The 20,953-nt window shown below is 44.6% G+C and overlaps 1 protein-coding gene across 1 annotated transcript in view; it reads left to right on the top strand.

Moving 5' to 3' along the window:
- The window catches only part of Acoxl (acyl-CoA oxidase like), a 296,568-nt gene that overhangs the window by 135,921 nt on the left and 139,694 nt on the right, over positions 1-20,953 (top strand). The window contains exon 11 of the mRNA XM_057781242.1: positions 17,497-17,613. Within this exon, the coding sequence (XP_057637225.1) occupies positions 17,497-17,613 (117 nt within the window). The remainder of the gene's footprint in view (positions 1-17,496; positions 17,614-20,953) is intronic.

Here is a 20,953-nt window from a genome sequence, read left to right as displayed (position 1 = left end):
CTTCTGTGTCTATAGTGGATTTTCTAAAGTCTGTTACCAGGCTGAGTACCTCTTGTGTGGTCGTGATACTGTGGGAGACCTAGACATCTACTCCACCTAGCAGCTCCTTCTCCCTCCTGCTGCAGGGTGTCAGGGACCTGGAGGATTTATATTCTAATCCATCCTAGCAGAGATGATGCTATACCCACTGCTGGGTTGGTAAGGATCGGATGAAGGGCTAGAACTCTTGCACTTGCCCAAAGAGAAGAAGGACTCTGACCCAGCGTGACTTGAGAGTCAATGGGGGCCAAGAAGGGTATTTGGGCTTTTACTTCTGCTTCTTAATAATAATGCATTTCTAGACCACAACAGGCTAGAAATCCAGAATTTTAAGTAGGACCCATAGACTCCAAATGTAGCATTAAAATGTAGGTATTCCAGTTGAAAATTACTCATTACTCTGTGACCCAGAAAAATCTCAAACAGAATGGGTGAAAATGTAGTTGGAATAAAGATAAAAAGTCCCAAACTTGTCAAAAAGTCATAACTTATGGATTCAAAAAGTTGATCCTGTCTACAAGGGGTAACTCAGAGAAATTCATGTGCACACACATTGCAGAAAAAATGGAAACCTAAAAAGAAAGGAACACTCTTGAAAGCAGAAGAGAGAAACAATCACAGCAGATTTCTCATCAGAAGCCGGTGAAGGTCACAGGAAGTGGCTTGCCATTTCCCAACCATTAAAGAGCCATTAAACCAGAATTCTGTATGCAGCAAGGTGACATTTCAGTACATTCACAGATGAAACAAAATGGAACATATTTCTCATTCACAGACTGAAATGGTAGCTGAGTAAAATTCCTGCCAGGCATGGTTGTGCACATCTGTAATCCTAGTAGCCTGGGAAGCTGAGGGAGGAGATTCATCAAAAATTCAAGGCTAGCCTGGGCTATCCAGTGAAACATTGTCTCAAAGACACCAAAACAAACAAAGAAAACAAATTGAAGAGGGCAGGAAGAAGAAGGGATGGGGGAAGGAAAAGAACGAGCAAGAAAAGAGGGAGCTGAGAGGTGTGTGCGAGGTGTGTGCGAGGTGGGTGAGAGGTGTGTGCGAGATGGGTGAGAGGTGTGTGCGAGGTGGGTGAGAGGTGGGTGAGAGGTGGGTGCGAGGTGTGTGCGAGGTGGGTGCGAGGTGTGTGCGAGGTGGGTGAGAGGTGGGTGAGAGGTGTGTGCGAGGTGTGTGCGAGGTGTGTGCGAGGTGGGTGAGAGGTGGGTGCGAGGTGGGTGAGAGGTGTGTGCGAGGTGGGTGCGAGGTGTGTGCGAGGTGGGTGAGAGGTGGGTGCGAGGTGTGTGCGAGGTGGGTGCGAGGTGGGTGAGAGGTGTGTGCGAGGTGGGTGAGAGGTGTGTGCGAGGTGTGTGCGAGGTGTGTGCGAGGTGGGTGCGAGGTGGGTGAGAGGTGTGTGCGAGGTGGGTGAGAGGTGGGTGCGAGGTGGGTGCGAGGTGTGTGCGAGGTGGGTGAGAGGTGTGTGCGAGGTGGGTGCGAGGTGTGTGCGAGGTGGGTGAGAGGTGGGTGAGAGGTGTGTGCGAGGTGGGTGAGAGGTGTGTGCGAGGTGGGTGCGAGGTGGGTGAGAGGTGGGTGAGAGGTGGGTGCGAGGTGGGTCAGAGGTGGGTCAGAGGTGGGTCAGAGGTGGGTCAGAGGTGGGTCAGAGGTGGGTCAGAGGTGGGTCAGAGGTGGGTGAGTGGCTAAGAGCTCTTGAAGACGGCCTGGATTCAGTTTCCAGCACCTACACCTGAGGCTCACAACTGCTTCTAGCTCTAGCTGCTGGGGTTGACATCCCCTTCTAGCTCCCAAGGGCATAGCTTCGGTATGCACACCGAACACACAAACATATATAAATAAAAATTAAAATCTAAAAAAAGAAAAGAAGAGAAAAAAGTAAGAATAAAGAAAAAACATGCCTTAAACAGAAAGAGAAGAATAAAAGAAGAAATTCTTGAATATCAGTAAAGAAGAAACAACAAAGTTCCTGAAATCATAGATAAAAGTATTCTCTAAGTCCTGTTTGACAGCTGGGGCGAGTGTTCTGCCGTCATTCGATGTGGCTTTAGGTGAACTTGTGGGGCTCACTCAGGACAGTCATACACAGGACAGGATAATGAGCTGTGAGAGAGGCCGGGTTTCTATACTACACTTGAACAGGTGTACATGTGACACATGGATTGGCTTTGTATGGATATGAATAAACTATGTATGCGTTAAACCACAACACTACGAACAGTAGCTCTGTAGTGATGTGCCCACTGGCACAGTAATTCATAGAAATGGTACTTTACAAAGTGATGAAATAACCTGAAGGAAGGCAGTGAAGATAAACCCTAGGAATAAAAAATATAGTTTAAAAAAACTATTATTTATTTTAAAAATATATTTTATGTATAATATGTTTACATGCTATATATTATACTTAATATTTATAGATTATTATGTAGTATATTAAATATATTAAATAGTATGTTAAATATATAAATATATATTTTAAATCCCTAGCCTAATTATTACAACAAACATAAAAAGCCCAATTCAGTTAAGAAGTATATATATATATATATATATATATATATATATATATATTTTTTTTTTTTTTTTTTTTTGGTTTTTTCGAGACAGGGTTTCTCTGTGGTTTTGGAGCCTGTCCTGGAACTAGCTCTTGTAGACCAGGCTGGTCTCGAACTCACAGAGATCCGCCTGCCTCTGCCTCCCGAGTGCTGGGATTAAAGGCGTGCGCCACCACCGCCTGGCTAAGAAGTAGATCTTAACAGGGATCAAAACTCACCAAACTCTATGCTGCCTGCTCACTCCGAATATGACCATAGAGACAGTTTTGTATTTTACAGAGATTAATGAAAGTGAGCAGGAGTGGTTGTATTAATTGCGTATAAAGTCGGCTTCAGAACAAAGATGTTCACCACAAATAAGGAGAGACACTCAGTTGCAAGAGGTGCCAGTCCATGAGGGAAACACAGCAATCCTGTATATGTATATGTGTATGAAGCCCAAGATGCTGTGAAATGAGCAGCTAGAAGAACTGGAAAGGAAATGATTGCAACCCAAGGTTTCAACTAGGAAATCTCAACACCCCTCTAACAACTGGTAGACCAACTGCACAGAGAGCCACAGAAGATGCAGAAAAACCAGCAGTGCTACCAGCCAGCCAGAACCAAACTGCATTTACAAGCTCAGCAATCACAGCACACATCCTTTTCAAAACAGACCCTATCCTGTGCCACAGAAGAAACTGCAACAGTTTCTAAATTGAAGTCATGCCAGGCATGGTGACTGATGCCTGTCATCCCAGCACTCAGTAGTCTGAATACCCAGATTCAAACTATAGTCAATAAGAGGGAAATTTCCAAACACTTGCAAACTAAACAGCACACTCCTTAATAACCCATAATAAAAGAGGAGCTCAGAAGCAAAATTTTAAAAATATGAAAATATCACATCAAAGTTTCTGCAAAGTGTTAAGAGAGAAATTAGTGACAGCAAATGCATATATTAGTATATCTAACATCATCTAGATATTAATATCTAACATGTTAACATATCTAATATATATTAGAAAGATCTAAGCTATTATCTCAAGAACCTAGAAAAAGAACAAAATAGACTGAAAAGAAGCAGAGAATAAAATAATAAGGACAAGAGCAGAAATCACCGGGATTGAGAAAACAGAATTGTAGAAAATACTAAGGAGTAAAGAGCTGTTATATGAAATAATAAAATCCACAAGTATGTAGCTGTCAAACAAAAATTATGAAAACATACATTGCTGACATCAGAACAGACTAGGGCTATTTCTACTCACAGTAAAATTGGCTAATTCCTCAAAAACCTCAAAATATTATAGCTTGTCCACTGTGTATGAGACTTGACATAACCCTATAGCTTGTCCTCTGTGTATGAGACCTGGACTAACCCTATAGCTTGTCCTCTGTACGAGACTTGAACTACCCCTATAGCTTGTCCACTGTGCATGAGACTTGAACTACCCTATAGCTTGTCCTCTGCATGAGACTTGAACTACCCTATAGCTTGTCCTCTGTGTATGAGACTTGTAATAATCCTATAGTTTCCCAAACAGAGAGAGACAACACAATAAAAAGAAATCATACAACAGTGTCACTCATGAATGTAGACGTAGAAGTCTAATGAAATTAAGTGTTAGACTTTGACAAAATAACAGTTTCTCATGGTGACCAACTGGGCTTTGTTACAGGGATCCAAGCTTGCTTAATATTAAAAATTCAATATAATTTCCCCTATTAGATTCATATAAAGAAGAAAAATAATATAGTTACATCATCTGGTAGAGAAAAGCATTTAAACTTTGACACATCTTAATGATTGAAAACTCTCATTTAGAGTTCAGTTTGGTGGCAAGGCCTGCAATCCTGGCTCCTTGGGAAGCTGCAGCAGAAGGATCCTAAGTTCAAGGCTCACTTAGGCTACGGAGTGGGTTTAAGTCTCAGTTATAATTGTGGCTCCCCATCAGTCACCAGGTAGCATAAGGAGATCCTGACTCAAATATAAAAATGTGCTGGGAATATAGTCCAGAGGCAGAGTGTTTACCAAGGTGTGTGAAGCCCCAGGTTCAGCCCCCAGGACCATAAAACAAAAGGTAAACAAAGGCAAGAGCAACAACTGGGATCCTCTCGTTTAAGAACAGAGGGACTAGAGAAGGCATGGGTAAAGAGCATTGGCTGCTTTCACAGAGGATCCAGGTTCAGTTCTCAGTACCTATGTGGTTGCTCACAATCATCTGTCATGCCAATGTAAGGGTATTCAGTGCCTTCTTCTGGCCTCTGCAGGCACCAGGCACACATACATACATGCAGGCAAACACTGACATAAAATAAAAGTAAATTAAAAAAAATATCTAAGAGTATAGATGGCTGTGACTAACTTGACAAAGAACACCTCAAAATAAAGTACAGCCAATGTCATACTTAGTGAAAGACTATTTCTCTAGGAGCAGGTGTGACAAAGATTTGTGATCATATTATTCCCGTTGAGCATGGAGGTTTGAAGTTGTGGTCGGTTCAGGAGTGAAGAAAATAAAATGAAATGATCGTATGAATTGGACAGCAGGTAATCAAACAATTTTTATATTCCTATGACAGGACTGTGTAGAAAATGCTGAAGCATCTACAGAGACATCTTGGAACTGTAACTTACATCTGAGACTGCCTGCCGTGGGCTGACAAGTTCATAGCTGAGGTCGTCTATAGCTGAGATCCTGTCTCCAGGGAATACTTTTTCTCAATATCATGGTGTCAGGGATATTGTAGCACCTCAGGGGAGGCATTTGGGAGTCAGGCCATCTTAAGATGTGAGTTCAGCATTCTCTGATACACGAAAGTCACATGTGAAACCCACACGGACTTCTGCACACTTGTAGTGAGTGTGGGGATCCTGGGCTAAAATGATGAATGATAATATTAGTTAGTCATACATTGCCTAATTATGGGCACATTCTGAGAACTGCGTGACTGGGCAATTTTATCAATTTTAACCTTGTCTTTGGGGATTACTGTCATACACAGAGATAGTCGTTGACCAATATGTCATTGTGTGCCATAGGATTGCACAATACCATAAAAATGTTAACTACTAGGTACACATTTAAGAAAATGTCCATGAGACCTGTGTTCTGAAAACATTGATGAAACAAGACAAAGATCTACCTCTGTAGAGAGCTGGTCTGTGTTTATGGTTGAGAGGCTGTGGTATTTTAAGAGCCTAAAGACACCTTTTACCTTTAAGGCTGTGGGTTGAGTGAAGGTGGAGATGCCAGCTCTCCTTTAATTATCTCAGGGAAATGTTCTTGTTGCCAAGGCTATTCTGGGGCATTGAAGTATGGATGCTCTGTCTCCTAGTGTCCATCTTCAGCGATGGGTCCTGAGTGCCAGGGCTCAGCGTTTGTCTCTGTCCCTTCGGGGAGACCAGAGTGGCTGGCTGTTCAGGTTATCGATGCCCATAGTCACTGCTGCACCTGCCGTAGATGGAGAAGAGAGAGAAAGGTGGCCTGGCTCCCAACAGGAATCTATTCCTCACCTGAGCAGCTGAAGTGCTACAATATCCTGAGATGGTGTGACTAGGGAGAATGTCACCCTGTAGACAGGATCTCAGATAGAGATTACCTCAACAGTGAAGTCATTAACTCACGCCAAACAGTCTCAGCTGTAATCTAAGTCTGCACATTTTGCAACATTGTAGATATTTTTTTCTTTTGGAAATTTTTTTAAATTTTATTTATTTATTAATTAAAGATTTCTGCCTCCTCCCCGCCACCGCCTCCCATTTCCCTCCCCCTCCCCCAATCATCTCCCCCTCCCTCATCATCCCTAAGAGTAATCCGGGTTCCCTGCCCTTTGGGAAGTCCAAGGATCTCCCACCTCCTTCCAGGTCTAGTAAGGTGAGCATCCAAACAGCCTAGGCTCCCACAAAGCCAATACGTGCAGTAGGATCAAAACCCAGTGCCATTGTTCTTGACTTCTCAGCAGCCTTCATTGTCCGCTATGTTCAGCGAGTCCGGTTTTATCCCATGTTTTTTTAGATCCAGTCCAGCTGGCCTTGGTGAGTTCCCGATAGAGCATCCCCATTGTCTCAGTGTGTGGGTGCACCCCTCACGGTCCTGAGTTCCTTGCTCGTGCTCTCTCTCCTTCTGCTCCTCATTTGGGCCTTGGGATTTCAGTCCGGTGCTCCAATGTGGGTCTCTGTCTCCTTTCATCGCCTGATGAAGGTTAATATCCAGGAGGATAGCTATATGTTTTTCTTTGGGTTCATCTTCTTATTTAGCTTCTCTAGGATCACGAATTATAGGCTCAATGTCCTTTTTTGTAGATTTGTTTTGAATTCTTTAGGATACAGCTTAAGGAAGCCCAGTCCTGGTGCCCAACATTAACCAACTTTTGTCATTCATAGCTATTGCTAAGGCTGTAGTTCTGAAAAAGTAAATTAATTTCCTTGTGTGGTAGCCACTGAATATCACTCAGGCTCCTCACTAAGGTCAGTTGATTGGCTCTGAAAAGAATCTGTTGCTTCCATGGCTTTGTCCACACCATCCTCAGGCTGTATTTTGTCCATCTTACATCAACCTGGAATTCAGGGGGGAAATGTCACTGGTGTTCCTCAATAATCATAAAGGGGTCAGCTGAGATCAGTTTTTCAACACATGGACACACACACACAGATACACAGACTTACACACACACAAAGACTCACAAACATAGACACACAGACATGTACCACAGACAGACATACAGACACATATACATACAGAAGATACACAGATATATACACACAGACTCACAAACATAGACATACAGACATGTACCACAGACAGACACACAGACACATATACATACAGAAGACACACAGACATACACACACACACACAGATACATACATACACATAGACTCAGGCACACAGACACATAGACACACACAAACATGCAGCACACACATAGACACACATATACACACGTATACACACTACATATATACACAAAGATATACACATATACACACAAACATACACACAGACAGACACAGAGATATATACATAGACAGACACACATACAGACACACACCACATATATACATACACACAGATATACTTACATACACATTCAGACAGACACACAGACACACACAGACACATAAACACAGCATACACACAGAAACAGACAAACAAACATACAGACACACAACACAGACACCCACCACATATATACACACAGATACACACATATACACATACAGATATAAACACATACAAACACAGACATATACAGATACACATATATACACAAACACAGTCACACACACAGATAGAGACACACATATACACAGAAACATATAGAGGCATACACAAGCAGACACATATACACACATTCGCAGACAAGCACAAACTTACAGACACACACGCGTACACATTTTCTAACGTCAGTAGCTTTAGTGTGCCTTCATTCTCATAAATTTCATTTTTTTTTAACTGAATGTTAGAAGCAGACCTTCTCCTTTGCCTTAAAGGTCTTCTTATAGACACTTTGATGAGACAGAATAAAGAAAACAACTTTTGGGGAAATTTTTAAATCACTTTCTTAGGGACGAGTAGACTGACAGATTATCTTGAAGACTGTGGTTTGAATGGTAAGGACTGTGATGGTGGCCCCTGCTGTACCTTGGACATCTGATATACCAGGCATGTAGCTACATCTCACTTGGTTCTGGATGTCACTCTAAGCCCATTTACAGTTGAGGAACCTGAGGCTCACAGACTTCCTGAACAAGACAACCCACACACAGGTGGCAACACCTGCATCTCTTGTAAACCAGATGTGCATGATTCCAAGCCAGATGTGCATGGTCCCATGCCAGGTGTTCATGGTCCCAAGCCAGGTGTGCATGGTCCCAAGCCAGGTAGGTGTTCAAGGTCCCAAGTCAGATGTGCATGGTTCCAAGCCAAGTGTGCATTGTCCCACATCAGGTGTGCATGGTCCCAAGTCAGGAGTGCATGGTTCCAAGTCAGGAGTGCATGGTCCCAAGTCAGGTGTGCATGATCTCAAGCCAGGTGTGCATGGCCCAAGCCAGGTATGCATAGTCACAAACCGGGTGTGCATGGTTCTAAGCCATGTATGCATGGTTCCAAGCCAGGTGTGCATAGTTCCAAGCCTGAGCTTTCACAGTCATGTCTTCTGCCGCCCCTCACCCTACTAGTAATATAAATTGGGATGTATTGGCTCAGTCCTGGGATGGTCTCCCACGAGCAACAAGAGGTACCAGAACAGCACAAGAGCATATTGACCAGAAACGAAGCTATTTTCCTTGGTGTTTGTCTTAAAGAGGTTTCTTTGAACAAGAATGCAATAGATCTGATCTACTTTTATTTAAATAGAGGAACCCTCAAAGAAGAACAGGGATCTTGGCCAGTCTCTGATGCAAGGAGAGCCTACTTTTGGTCTTTTCTGTCAGGTGGTGACTTTGGTTAGAAAGAACCTATTTAGTAGAACACAGGGAGAGTGCTGTGGGTCCTTATCTCTGGTCTGAAGGGCATCTGAGCCCTCCAGGTCACCCATTGACTCAGAGGAAAAAGTGCCTTGCTCCTAATCACTCCAGACTCTTGCAGGATGCTCCGTTCTGTGCTGCTGCCACGGTGCCAATGATGAAAATGGCCTTCACCATCTCAGAGAGCAGAGTCTTGGGCCCTGCCAGATACTGACCACAACTTCTGTGTGCTGCCTATTGGGTAGAGACCTGGCATGATCTGCGAGAAAGGGAGATGGGGAGAATGGTGGCAACGGCTTTTTCCCAAAGAGCTGCACGCTAGTAGTGGCATGTAGGCTCCAGCATCTGTGTCTGTAGGCCACTCTCCTCATTTGCCATGTAGACTTTCCAACACTGACATCGAAGCAATAAACTAACATGTCATTCTGTATGTTCTCACCGAATAGCCCATGTTTAAAACTTGTCATTGTCATTAGTCTCACATTGGAAGAAGAACTGTGTGTCTAGCATCTGCCCTTGACCTTGAGATGTCTTGGGGTGCAAGGTCAGTGTGCAAGCTGGTTTACAGACATCCTTCCTCCATCACTATCAGGATGTTTGGAGACCCAAATGTTATTTCTAGAGAGTTTACAAGTTAGAATTTTATTTTGAAAGCTTTCTTGGGAGCAGTTTCCATACTAATTACAGTTAAAGGTTTTTTTTTTTTGTGTGTGTGTGTGTGCAGCAATAATGTATGTGCTTGTGTAGGGCAGCAGTCTTCACCAGGCGCCATCCTCAACCCTTTCACTTTGTTGTTGCTGTTGTTATTACTGTTATTTGAACCAAGGTCTCTCACTGAACCTGGAGCTTACCATTTTGGCTGGAGTCCCGGATCTGCCTGTCTCCTCCCAACCACCAGAGGTTGTATTTGTACAACGTTGACTTGGCTGACATCCAAACTCAGGTGCTTGTGATTACAAAGCAAGCACTTTATCTACTGAGCCATCTCCTCTGCCCAAGGCCACTGGGAAAGCAATGTTTATCTATGCATACATAGACCTGCAGTCACACACTTCTTTCATCTGCTGTATAGATGGATGGAAAATTGTTTAGTTGAAGAGTGACAGCTAAAACCTGGTAGATCTAACATGTCAAGTATGATGTTTTGTGCAGGATTTCTCAGAGTCCAAAGAGAAAACCATTAGGCATTCAGCTTTAAACAAAAATATCATTATGGGAAGCCAGTCCCCATTTTGATGCCAAGCTTGACCCCATGGGAATCAGATAAGGTTGAGTGTGGCAAGGCTTGAACCTGGGAATTGGGGTGTTGATACCCACACATTATTTGATAATAAGAAGCCAGGTTTTTGATAGTTGGACTCCAGTCTTCTGGGTCCAATAAATGCTTGTGTTAGTGTAGCCATGCCCAATACACTCCACACAAACAACTAAGGAAATATAAGTGGGAAGGATTAGTTAGACTCAAGGTTTCAGTCCATCACGGCAAGGAAGGCCTTTATTGTGGAATGTGTAGTAGAGTCTCCTCACATTTCCAAAGGATACAATGCTGGAACCAGGTTCTTCTGTAATCAACAAGTGTCCACCCTTAGTGACCAGCTAGGCTCTCCTTAAGGACCCATGGCCCTCCTAAAATAACACTACTAGCTAGAGGACAAATGTTGAAATATGAGCTCATAGGGACATCTTAGATTCACACAGTGCTATGACAGGGTCCTTAAAATCTTTGGTTTTGATTCTGAGGAGATGGCTCATTGGGTAAATTGTGTGACATGCAAGCATTAGCTGAGTTCAGGTCCCCAGAAGCCACCTAAAAACCAGACACGGTGGCATATATCTGTAACTCCAGTTCTGGGGGCATGGAATTTGGCAGAGCCCAGGGGCTTGCTGGCTGTGCATCCTGAGCACAGCATCAGGCTCTGGCTAAGTGAGAGACCCTGCTCAAAACATCAGTGTGAGAGAACCTGCTTAAAACATCAGTGTGAGAGAACCTGCTTAAAACATAAATGGGAAAGAATAGAGGACAAACAGCTGATGTCAGCCTCTCGCCTTCACATGCACACACACACAGACACGTATATCCAGATATATGTGTGTGTTGCACACATGCACACACAGACACGTATATCCAGACATACATGCGTGCTGCACACATGCACACACAGAGACACGTATAGCCAGACATATGTGTGTGCTGCACACATGCACACACACACACACAGACGTATACCCAGACATATGTGTGTGCTGCACACATGCACACACTGCACACAAATTCTTTCTTTCTCTGATTTGTACAAATAGTTGCACACTAAGTTCTAAACCTAGGAGTGTCCCCTAAGAGAGGAGAAACATAAAGGGTTGGGCTGGGGCTCTCTGAGAGGTTGAGGTGTTTCTGTAAAGTGATATGGAAATGGGATGTGGGTGTCCCACCAAGGACACTCACCAGTTCCCTTGACTGTAGCCTGAAATTGAATTATTAATAAATCCCAGTGGCCATGGATATGTGTCTGAGGCCCAGCTTCTATCTGCAGAGGTCAGCACCACGACACTGAACGAAGTGAGTTTTCCTCTCCTTCTTCCTGGCTGAGGAGATGCCTGTGAACTAGCTTGCACCCTTGGCTTGTACTCCGAGACTGAGGGTGAAGGACAGAGGCTCAGCCACGCAGGCTCTTCTCCTTCCAGGGTGACTGCATGCCATTCACAGCAGACTGAGGCAATGATGCTTCAGAGCAGGAAACATGGGAAGCAATTATCTTTTTAGTAGGTCACTGGCCTCCTTTGGGAGAAGAGACCAGAGGGAGAGCAGGGAAAGCAGGCAGCACGGGCCCCCCCCCAGAGGCTGCGCCTGCAGTAGCTGCCTTGGTGATTAATAGCCTTGTCACTTCCCGCGAATGTTGCTTTAAGCAGCCGTGTTCAAAATTGAGTAGGGATGAAATACAACAACCGAAAATAAATGTTTCCTCCATTCCTTAGTTGTTGCTGGAGTCCAGAAATAGCCTTTCAGATCTATATTTTAAAAGGCATCATTCGCAGCTCTCTCTGAGGCCTGGATTGATTTTCACGTGGCTATCATTGTGTATATCAGCACGGCTCTTAGTTTTATAAAGATCAGGAGAAAGCTAAGTGATTTGAGTTATTTTCCTTTGGAGGGAGTGGTGAAATAAGAATTGTGTTTACAGAGAAAAATATACCCTTTACATGTGTTTTTAACAAAAAAAAATAGTAACCCAGTGGAAGAAAAGACAGGAAGAATATTTTATCCATATAGATAATATTTTGGAACAATAAAAATGTCTGGCAGGCAGTAATTGCTGGCCAGCTGCAGGGATTACAGCCCAGTGAGCTGTGTTCAGGGTAGCATGCCAAGATGCTGGCAACCAGGGAAGGAGCCCTCAGTGTGCCCAACTGGGTCCTGACAGCATGAACAAGGTTGCCATGTGGGCCACACTTTCTACGGCCCAGAGACTTGATATTTCTTTTTATCTGCTGCTTCTCTTGCAGTTAGCCAACCAGCTTGGGGCTAATAGTGGCCATCCTAGGACTGATCTCTGTTGGCATCTCTGAGCAGAAGAGTCATTAATCTTTAGTGCCACCTCTAAAGCCAGGTAGAGCATCAGATAGGTAAGGAGTCAATAGAAACTCCCGTTCAGTGCTTTGGAGACTGTCAGCATCTGAGGAAAGGAGCGGGTGTGCCCCACTTTCTGTATATCCACTGGTTTCCTTCTGCTCTTCTATAAGAAAGCCAGGGTAGGGCTGTCGGTATTACAGGGATTGGCTCCTCTCTCCTGCTTTCTCAGTCTCATAAATTTCTATCCTGTCTACTGCTTCTACCATAGCTCTACTGTCAGAGTTACTTCTTTGTTCATAACAACTATAAATAAGTAAACATTTCAGGAAAGAATGGGGGTGGCAGGTGGGAAGCTGGAGTACAATTGATGAGATGATGTGGTATCCAGTGTGCCCTCCTTTCTTTCTTTTCTGGGAGTCCCTGTTCCAGGCCAGGCTGGGGCACATGAAAATGAGCAGGTGTGAACTATGAGGCAGATAGCAGAGACCGTAGACATGTAGGTTGTTCTAACTTCCAGATATGTGGAGGCCAACAGGTCAGGAAGATTGCCATCTTTAAGTGGCTCATTGTTCATAGTGCCCTAGAAAAAAGGGGGTGTCCACCCAGCAGGGCCTCATAGGGAACCAGTAGTGTCAAAGAGGAGATGGAGGATGCCAAGGGAAAGGATGGACCACACAGGCTAAGCAGGTTAAGCAGGTTAAGCAGACTAGGACTGATTAGTCGGATACTAGCACTCTGATATATTGAAACTCTCCTCAGTGGTCTGATACCTGGCCCTGGGTGTCACCTGAGGTGACTTGTGCTGGGCATCAGTGCCCTACATTGTAATAGCCTTATACACAAGGTATTGGGGTTTCTGGATTTGCTAGCTTACATTTGGATGATGCAGTCATGGGGACATCATTTGCTATCTTTAGGAATGAGCTCACCCTGGGAGGTGGGGTTCACACTCCAGGATCAGCAAGGCTCTGGGAGGAGAAGCATCAGCAACCATCAGTTAGTGCAGACTGAAAGAGAGAGAGAGACTGGCATTGGAGGGAGGACCACAGAGGGAATACTTAGGGCATTCTAAGGAGAAGCCACTTTGCTTTGATTGGTTTGGTTCTGTTCGGGTTTTTGAAGGAACGGATTAAAGAGAGGGAGAAAAATCAAAACAGTCTCAGTGTCAAGAGAGAACATGTGGCTGGTTCACCACAGATGAGTCCAGTTAGGTATATGACAATTGGGTTTGAGGCTGGTGGAGGCAGTGAGTCCTGCATGAACAGAGAGTACAAAGAATCATTAAAGGTTCAAGCAAGGCCCAAGTTAACTCCTAGATACCAGACAGGAGCATTTGGATTAGATTCCCAAGCATCTGGCTCCTATACTTTAAATGCCTATCGAATGCCTGTGTGTGGCTATGTGTCAAAGAACTAATCGTCAGGTTAGGAGGTGGTGATAAATTATTGTGGCCGAAGAAAAGAAACCCATCCATGAAGGGTGTGGTAGTTTGAATGAAAATGGCTCCCATAGGATCCTAGGGAGTGGCTCTATTTGATGTGTGGTTTTGCTGGAGTAGGTGTTTGAGGAAGTATGTCACTAGAGGCAGACTTGAGGTTTCAGAAGCTCAAGCCAGGCCCAATGACTCACTCTCTTCCTGCTGTCTGCTAAGATGTAGAAGTCTGAGCTTCCTCCAGCACCATGTCTGGCGGCCATGCTTCCTGTCATAATGATAATGGACTAAACCTCTGAATGTAAGATAGCCCCAATTAAATGCTTTCTTTTATAAGAGTTTCCATGGTCGTGGTGTCTCTTCACAACTATAGAAGACCGCCTAAGGCAATAGGGCTAGAAAGCCAGTACCTCCTGAGCCATCAGTTAAACTCAGTGAGTGGATGGCACTCTGAAGGTTTGCAGGGCAGAGATAACTATGCCCTGAGCAAACAGTTTGGTGGCCCTAAAGCCCAGCACACCCCATCATGAGAGCAGACTCCACAGCTGCTGGATCATTCTATTTTACAAAGACTATCTACAAATATATGCATATATCCTTGTAAAACCTCTCAAGTTTATGAAATCACCTATAATCCTGCAGTGGATTGACCGATCTCCCTGCCACATGATGAGATATAGTCTGAGGCCTGCTGTGTGGACTCTTGGTGGTCTCTCTGGCCCGTGCCTATTACCGTATTGAACTATGAGAGTCAAAGAAGAAATGGGACCATCACAAATCACACTGGGAAACTGATTGTATTAGTTTTGTTTTCTTTTGCTGTGATCAAACACCCTCGGGAGAAAAAGCAACTGAAGGAAGAAAGGGTCTATTTTAGCTCCCGGTTTAAACATCAGTTCATCATGGTGGGGAAGGCTTAGCACTGGGAGCCATGGTAGGGAAGGCTTGGCACAGGGAGCGTGAGGAAGCTGGTCACGCTGTTTCTGTAGTACAGAAGAAGGAAGTGATAAATACCTCTGCTAGCTTTCTCTATCTTATGCAGTCTAGGAGCCCAGGCCATGGAAATGGTGTTCATATTCAGGGTGGGTCTCCCACCTCAGTAAACCTAATCTAGAGAATCCCTCACAGGTTTGCCCAGAGTCTTGTCGCCTAGGTGACTCTAGATCCTGTCACGTTGTCAACAAGTTGGCAGCTGCTAACCCCTACACTGATCTAGCATCCAAAAAACCTTCCTTGAGGTCTTGACCAGGCCACTCTGCCATGTTTGCCTGCATTTTTTCATCTGAAAAACCCATTCATTCCATATTGTGTATCTGTTGTGTGCTGTGCCAAAATAAAGACTTGCGTGAAGAAACAGAAACTTTGGTGGAACTCTATTTAAAATTGTATGACTATCATGATTTTTCAGCAAATCAAGATCTAAAAGATGTTATCGATCATTTCCTTTGCCATCTCTGTGTGAGTAAAGTACCCTGAAATGATATTTTGGAAATCCAAGATGAAATACTGGTGTCTGACAGGGATGGAAGGCTGGGCCATCATAACTGGGTCTTCTCTGTGTTCTGGGCTATGAGCTCCATATCTTGGACTTGACCTTGAACATGGCAGGTGCCCAGAATCTAGTGTACTGGTGACACAGCTATCTCCCAGAGGAGTGGGCTGCATATGGCCATATCTAGTGTGAAAATTGGGCTTTAATAATTGCAAATAAACCTACAGTAGAATTATAAAACAGAATTAAAACTCTAGAGAGCGGGGACAAATAGAACATTTTAAGTAACTGCATGAGACCATTTATGCTGCTATGACAAAAAAACAATAGATGGAGTAAACTTAAACAATAAGCATCTATGTCTTGTGGTTGGAATGCCAAGGTCCAAGAGCTGGCAGATTCAGTGTCTGTGTAGTTTGTCTTCTGATCTGTCCTCTTGAGTGTCCTTACCTGACCTTCCTGCAACACACTGAGTTGAAGGAGGGTTTGCTGGGTAAATCAGATTAGCACCCCACCCTTATGACTTCATTTAACCTTAGTTACTTCCTAAAAGTCCTGTCTCCAAATAGTCACTTGGGAATTAGGGCTTCAGTGTATGGATTTTGTGGGGACACAATTCAGTCCATAGCAATAACCTAACATTATGATGATACCCTTATTGAAAATGAAGTTTCTTTTTCTATTTTTGGACTCATCGTGATCCAGCTGGAACTGAGAGGTTACCCTGCATACTGCTCAACCTCTCATTTGAGACCGTGCCCTGCTGTGGTTGGGTGGAGATGGTGTGGGCGAAAGGGCATGGACCAAGGACAGGGGATGATAGTGTTCCTGGGACAACCGTCTGGAGTGGTCAGACTGTGCCCAGGGATGTCTGCTCACTCTGCTTGGAGAGTTCTGGCCCAGTGTATGCCTGGGTTGGTTTGCCTCCTCCCCTCCCACATGTTTGACACAGCCAGGTTGTGATTTGTAAATGCCTTATGCCAATGGCTCTCAACCTTCCTGATGCTGTGATCCTTTAATACAGTTCCTCATGTTGTGGTGATCCCAACCATAAAATTAATTTTGTTGCTACTTTATAACTGTAATTTTGCTACTGTTACAAATCATAATATAGATATCTGATATGCAGATAAGTGATGTGACCCTCAAAGGTGCAAAGATTAAAACTTTGAAAAATTTTCTTGTAAGTGTATCGGTATCCTTGGCTCAATAGTGTCTATAACATAGGTTTGCTTTGGATGTTTGATAACATGTGTGTGTGTGTTTAAGATGATATTTTTTAAAAATAAAAACTAAGTTCATGGCTACTTCAAAGCAGAATATCATCAAGCCGAGTTGGAGAATATTGGCCGGCACCAGGGTTTGTCCATGGGCATCGCTACAGGGACAGTCCCAGGAATTGCACTGAGGAAAGACATGAGATGCACCTGCCTCCAAGTGCCCTGCAGCTGCTGTAACAAGACACGGGGGCTTCAGCTGAATACTATGCCACGCAGAACTGCAGGGGGCTTAGGAGGGCTGAAAGTAATGATCCACCTGTGCATCTGACAGGCGCGGAGGCCACCGCCACCCTCCTTATTGAGAATGTCCATTTGAAATATGTTCTAGGCTACGGCTCCTGTCCTATTAATTATGTTACAAACCTAGTAAAGCTGAATAATTAATGATCGTGGGGCACTTGAAGCTTGGAAATGTCATGTAAATGTTAAGGAGTACAAATTACTCCATGTAGTAGATAGATCTGTTTTGCCTTCCACATATCCCGTGGTGGGAAGGGTCATTTCTAGGAAAACTAAAAAACTTGCTTGGGGGTTTCTTAACTTACTGCCTTAACTGCATTTTAGGACATTTGGGTTTCTGCATCCTGCAGCGCTTGAAACATCACTGGCAGCTGTGAAGATAAAGTTACCTACTTACTGCGTTTTGGTAAAAGTCGTGTTTGTTCATTTTCTCTAGCCGAAGACAGTTTGGGCCCAAGGGCAAAGAAGAGGTGAGGATCATTGAGCACCAGATGCAGACACTCAGGCTGATGTCGCACCTGGCCACCGCACTGGCCCTGACCTTCACAAGCAGGTGAGCTGGCTCTGGAAGTGCTTCTCCCCCAGGAGAAACTGTAACAGATTTGAGCAGTTAAAATGTTTCCAACTTCTGGTAAAGTTTCTAAATGGAGGACAAAGCTCTGAAGACTGGATCAAGGCACATGTGTGCTGAGCTTGTGTTGGGGAAGAGGCGGGCGCTGAATGAAATAGCAGAAATGATGCTGTACATACACAAGCACGCTCCCCTTCACTGCAAGCTCTTACAAACTCTGCTTTTAGATTGATTTTATGTGTCTGAGTGTTTTACCTGAATGTATGTATGTGTCCTGCATGTGTGCCTGGTACTACCTGTGTGACTGGTACCTGACAGGGGCTAAGGAGGACATCCCATACAGGAACTGGGGTTACAGATGTTCTGAACTGTCATGTGGGTATGGAACCAAACCTGGGTCCCCCAAAAGAGCAGCAAGTGCTCTGAACTGCCCGGCCATCTCTCCAGTGGTCACCAGAGGCTTTAATAGATTGATGCCTTCAGATGCTCTGTCTCCCAGCACTTGGGCAGGACCTGGGCTGTGTGCTCTGTGTCGTTGTCACCCATAACATCCTAAAGACAAGGAACTTGGAGGTTTGTCTAAGATGACAAAGACCCAGAAGGATGTGGACAGGGAAAAGAACATCAAACTTTATATCTTTCTCCTGTGTTCTTTTTTTCCTCTAGCATGCTAATTCTGTTTCTCAGTGAGGTTGCTGCAGTGGGCTCTGGGTACCTTACAGCCTCTCACTTGTTGGAAGATTTACACACTGATGAGTGTATGCTGGGTTTTATAGGACGATGGGCATCAGAGAAACTTTGCCCTGTCTTCTGTACTGCTGACCTGTGGGGTGCCAGTCCTTGGGCCTGTGGAGGAGGAGGTCTTCTCATAACATGAGGCACAGAACAGAAGTCCAGGACTCCAGAGAGTACCAAGGATGAATTCTGTGCCAGGCAAAACAAGCTACCTGAGGAAAAATATACATCACTCACATCCAACATCTGATACTTAAAATTTTCTGAATTTTTTCTTCCTGTACTGGGGCATCCTGCTACTCTGTTGCTGTGATAAATTACTAACCGAAAGCAAACTGGGAGAGAAAGGGTCTCTTTGACTCACACTCCTCTAGACAAATCCATCACTGAGGGGAGTCAGGGCAGCAGCTAGATAGGGACACTGATGACTGGCTTGCTCCCCAAAGCTTGCTCAGCTGCCTTTCTCATACAAGCCTGAACCACCTGCCCAGGAGTGGCACCACCCACAGTGGACTGGGCCTTCCCACATCAACCATTTGTCAAAAAAAAAAAAAAATGGCCACAGACTTGTTTACAGGCCAGTTTGATGAAGGTACTCCCTCTTCTCAGCTGACTCGATTTTACATCATGTTGACAAAAACTAACACAGTATTAGGCTGCTGCACGTGCTGGGCACACGGGATTAGACCTTAGGCTGCTGTACACGCTAAGCTAGTGTTATACCACTAAACTACTAGCTCAGCTCTAGCTCCGAATAATTTTGAGACTCAGTTTGGATAGAGTAAAATGCTCAAATTTCCGTGTATCATTTAGTGAGTCTAAGCAAATATGGACAGCTGTGTAACAAACATCCCTACTGAGCTTGAACCATTTTTATCACCCTGGGAAGCTTCCTGGATCCCTTGAAGTTGAACCGCATGTCACCACCGTAGCTGAGAAAACACGCATTCTGATTTCTATTCCTGTTGCTTAGTTTGGTTTGCTCCAGCTGAGAGAGGCCCCTATTCTAGCTTTGGGTTTCAAGGTGAGAAATGACAAGGGATTCATGCTAATTAATGCCAAATCACAGAGCCATTCTTGTGTGACATGTGGTGCTGTATTGTTGAACACATTACCAATCCAATTGCTCCATGGCCTTCTAAATTCCTAATTATATATTGCCTGTTTGTCATGTGTATGAGGAGGTCAGAGGTCAACTTCAGAGACCTCGCTCCCTTCAGCTTCTAAGGAAGTAGCCAGTCCAGTTCACTGCGGCGTGGCCAAATTTTGCTGGCTTCTCCCCTCCTCCTCTTTTTATTTTCCTTCTCCATACAGGTTATCAAACTGTGGGATTTGAGTTCCAACTTTTATGGAGGCGTGCTGCTGCCAGCTGGCCTCACGTTTTAGGGGCTGGGTACCTTGAGGCGTGATTGGTGAAATGCTCAGAGCTTTCCTCAAACAGTGGGCTGGGCCAGGTCTTTTGGTATCCAAGCCGGGTGTTAGTAAGCAGCAAAAACACTCTGCAGCCCAGATCAGCTGGCCCCGCCTGTCCCCCTGTGTCTTGTAATAAGTCTTGAGTGGTCAGAAAGGCACGACAGAGGTGAGGTGGCATGGGCTTTTCTGGGGTTACGTAACTCGATCCCACCATTTGCTATGTGTGTGGCTTGGAATTCTGTCTCAACTCCGCATACAAAATAGTAATAATAAAACCCGACTTAGGGGCCTTTTGTAAAGATCAAATGAGTGAGGATTTGGATATGCTCAGAGGAAAATGCTGAATGCTCAATCATGTGGGTTGCTGTGGCATTACCCGCAAGATTCCCCAAACATTGTCCTTTTTAATCTGAGCGTTCATGTTTATGTCAGCATTAGTCATGGCTATGGAGTCAACTTTATTGTACATGAACTGAGGGGTGGAGAAAATGCAATACGTAATCCCCAGACCTCTGTTCCCCCACCCTGCCAATCCCACCTCCTGACAGTCTGTTCTCCTTCCCCTGTCACCCCAGCTGACCTCTTAAGTCCCACACTCTTGCCGTCCACCTCCAACCCGGACCTCTTCACAGTCCTCACCAGCAGCCTCTTGCCTGTGACGAAGTCTGAGCGCTCACTGGTGGCTCTCCTCGCATGGGCTGTACTGCTGGACTCCAAGCTCAGTCCCTGAGTTCTCAGTCCTCCCATCGGGTCCCTCCTACAGGCGCACTCCATGTCCCTGCAGCACCTGTCGCTCACACTCTTGCTTCCTGTACTCGGACAGTCACCTTCTCAGACAAAGCTCTTCCAAGTGACTCTGAGAATAAGGAGTGGCCTAGTCCACTATATCATCACACCAGCGTTCTTGGTTGAGGACTTGACTCCTGTGAGCATAGCAGTTGTGGGTCCATGGTTTGGCATCTTCCTATCTCACAGTGCCTGACTCTTCATAGGTTAATTCAACGAAGGAGTGAAATGACCTTGTTCAATGACATCATATTTGACTGAGGAGGTGGTTAGTTTTGTATTTAAACCATTCTGCTAGTGTGTGGAGCAGGGATTCCATGTTGTGAAATCACTGGCCAGGGAAGCTGGTGACTGATAGCTCCCTTTGGAATCATCTAGAGAGATTTGC

Source organism: Chionomys nivalis, chromosome 9 (assembly GCF_950005125.1).
Source record: "Chionomys nivalis chromosome 9, mChiNiv1.1, whole genome shotgun sequence".
NCBI classification, from domain to species: domain Eukaryota; kingdom Metazoa; phylum Chordata; class Mammalia; order Rodentia; family Cricetidae; genus Chionomys; species Chionomys nivalis.
Note: the sequence above shows the minus strand (reverse complement) of the source record. Positions and strands in the feature narration are given on the sequence as shown.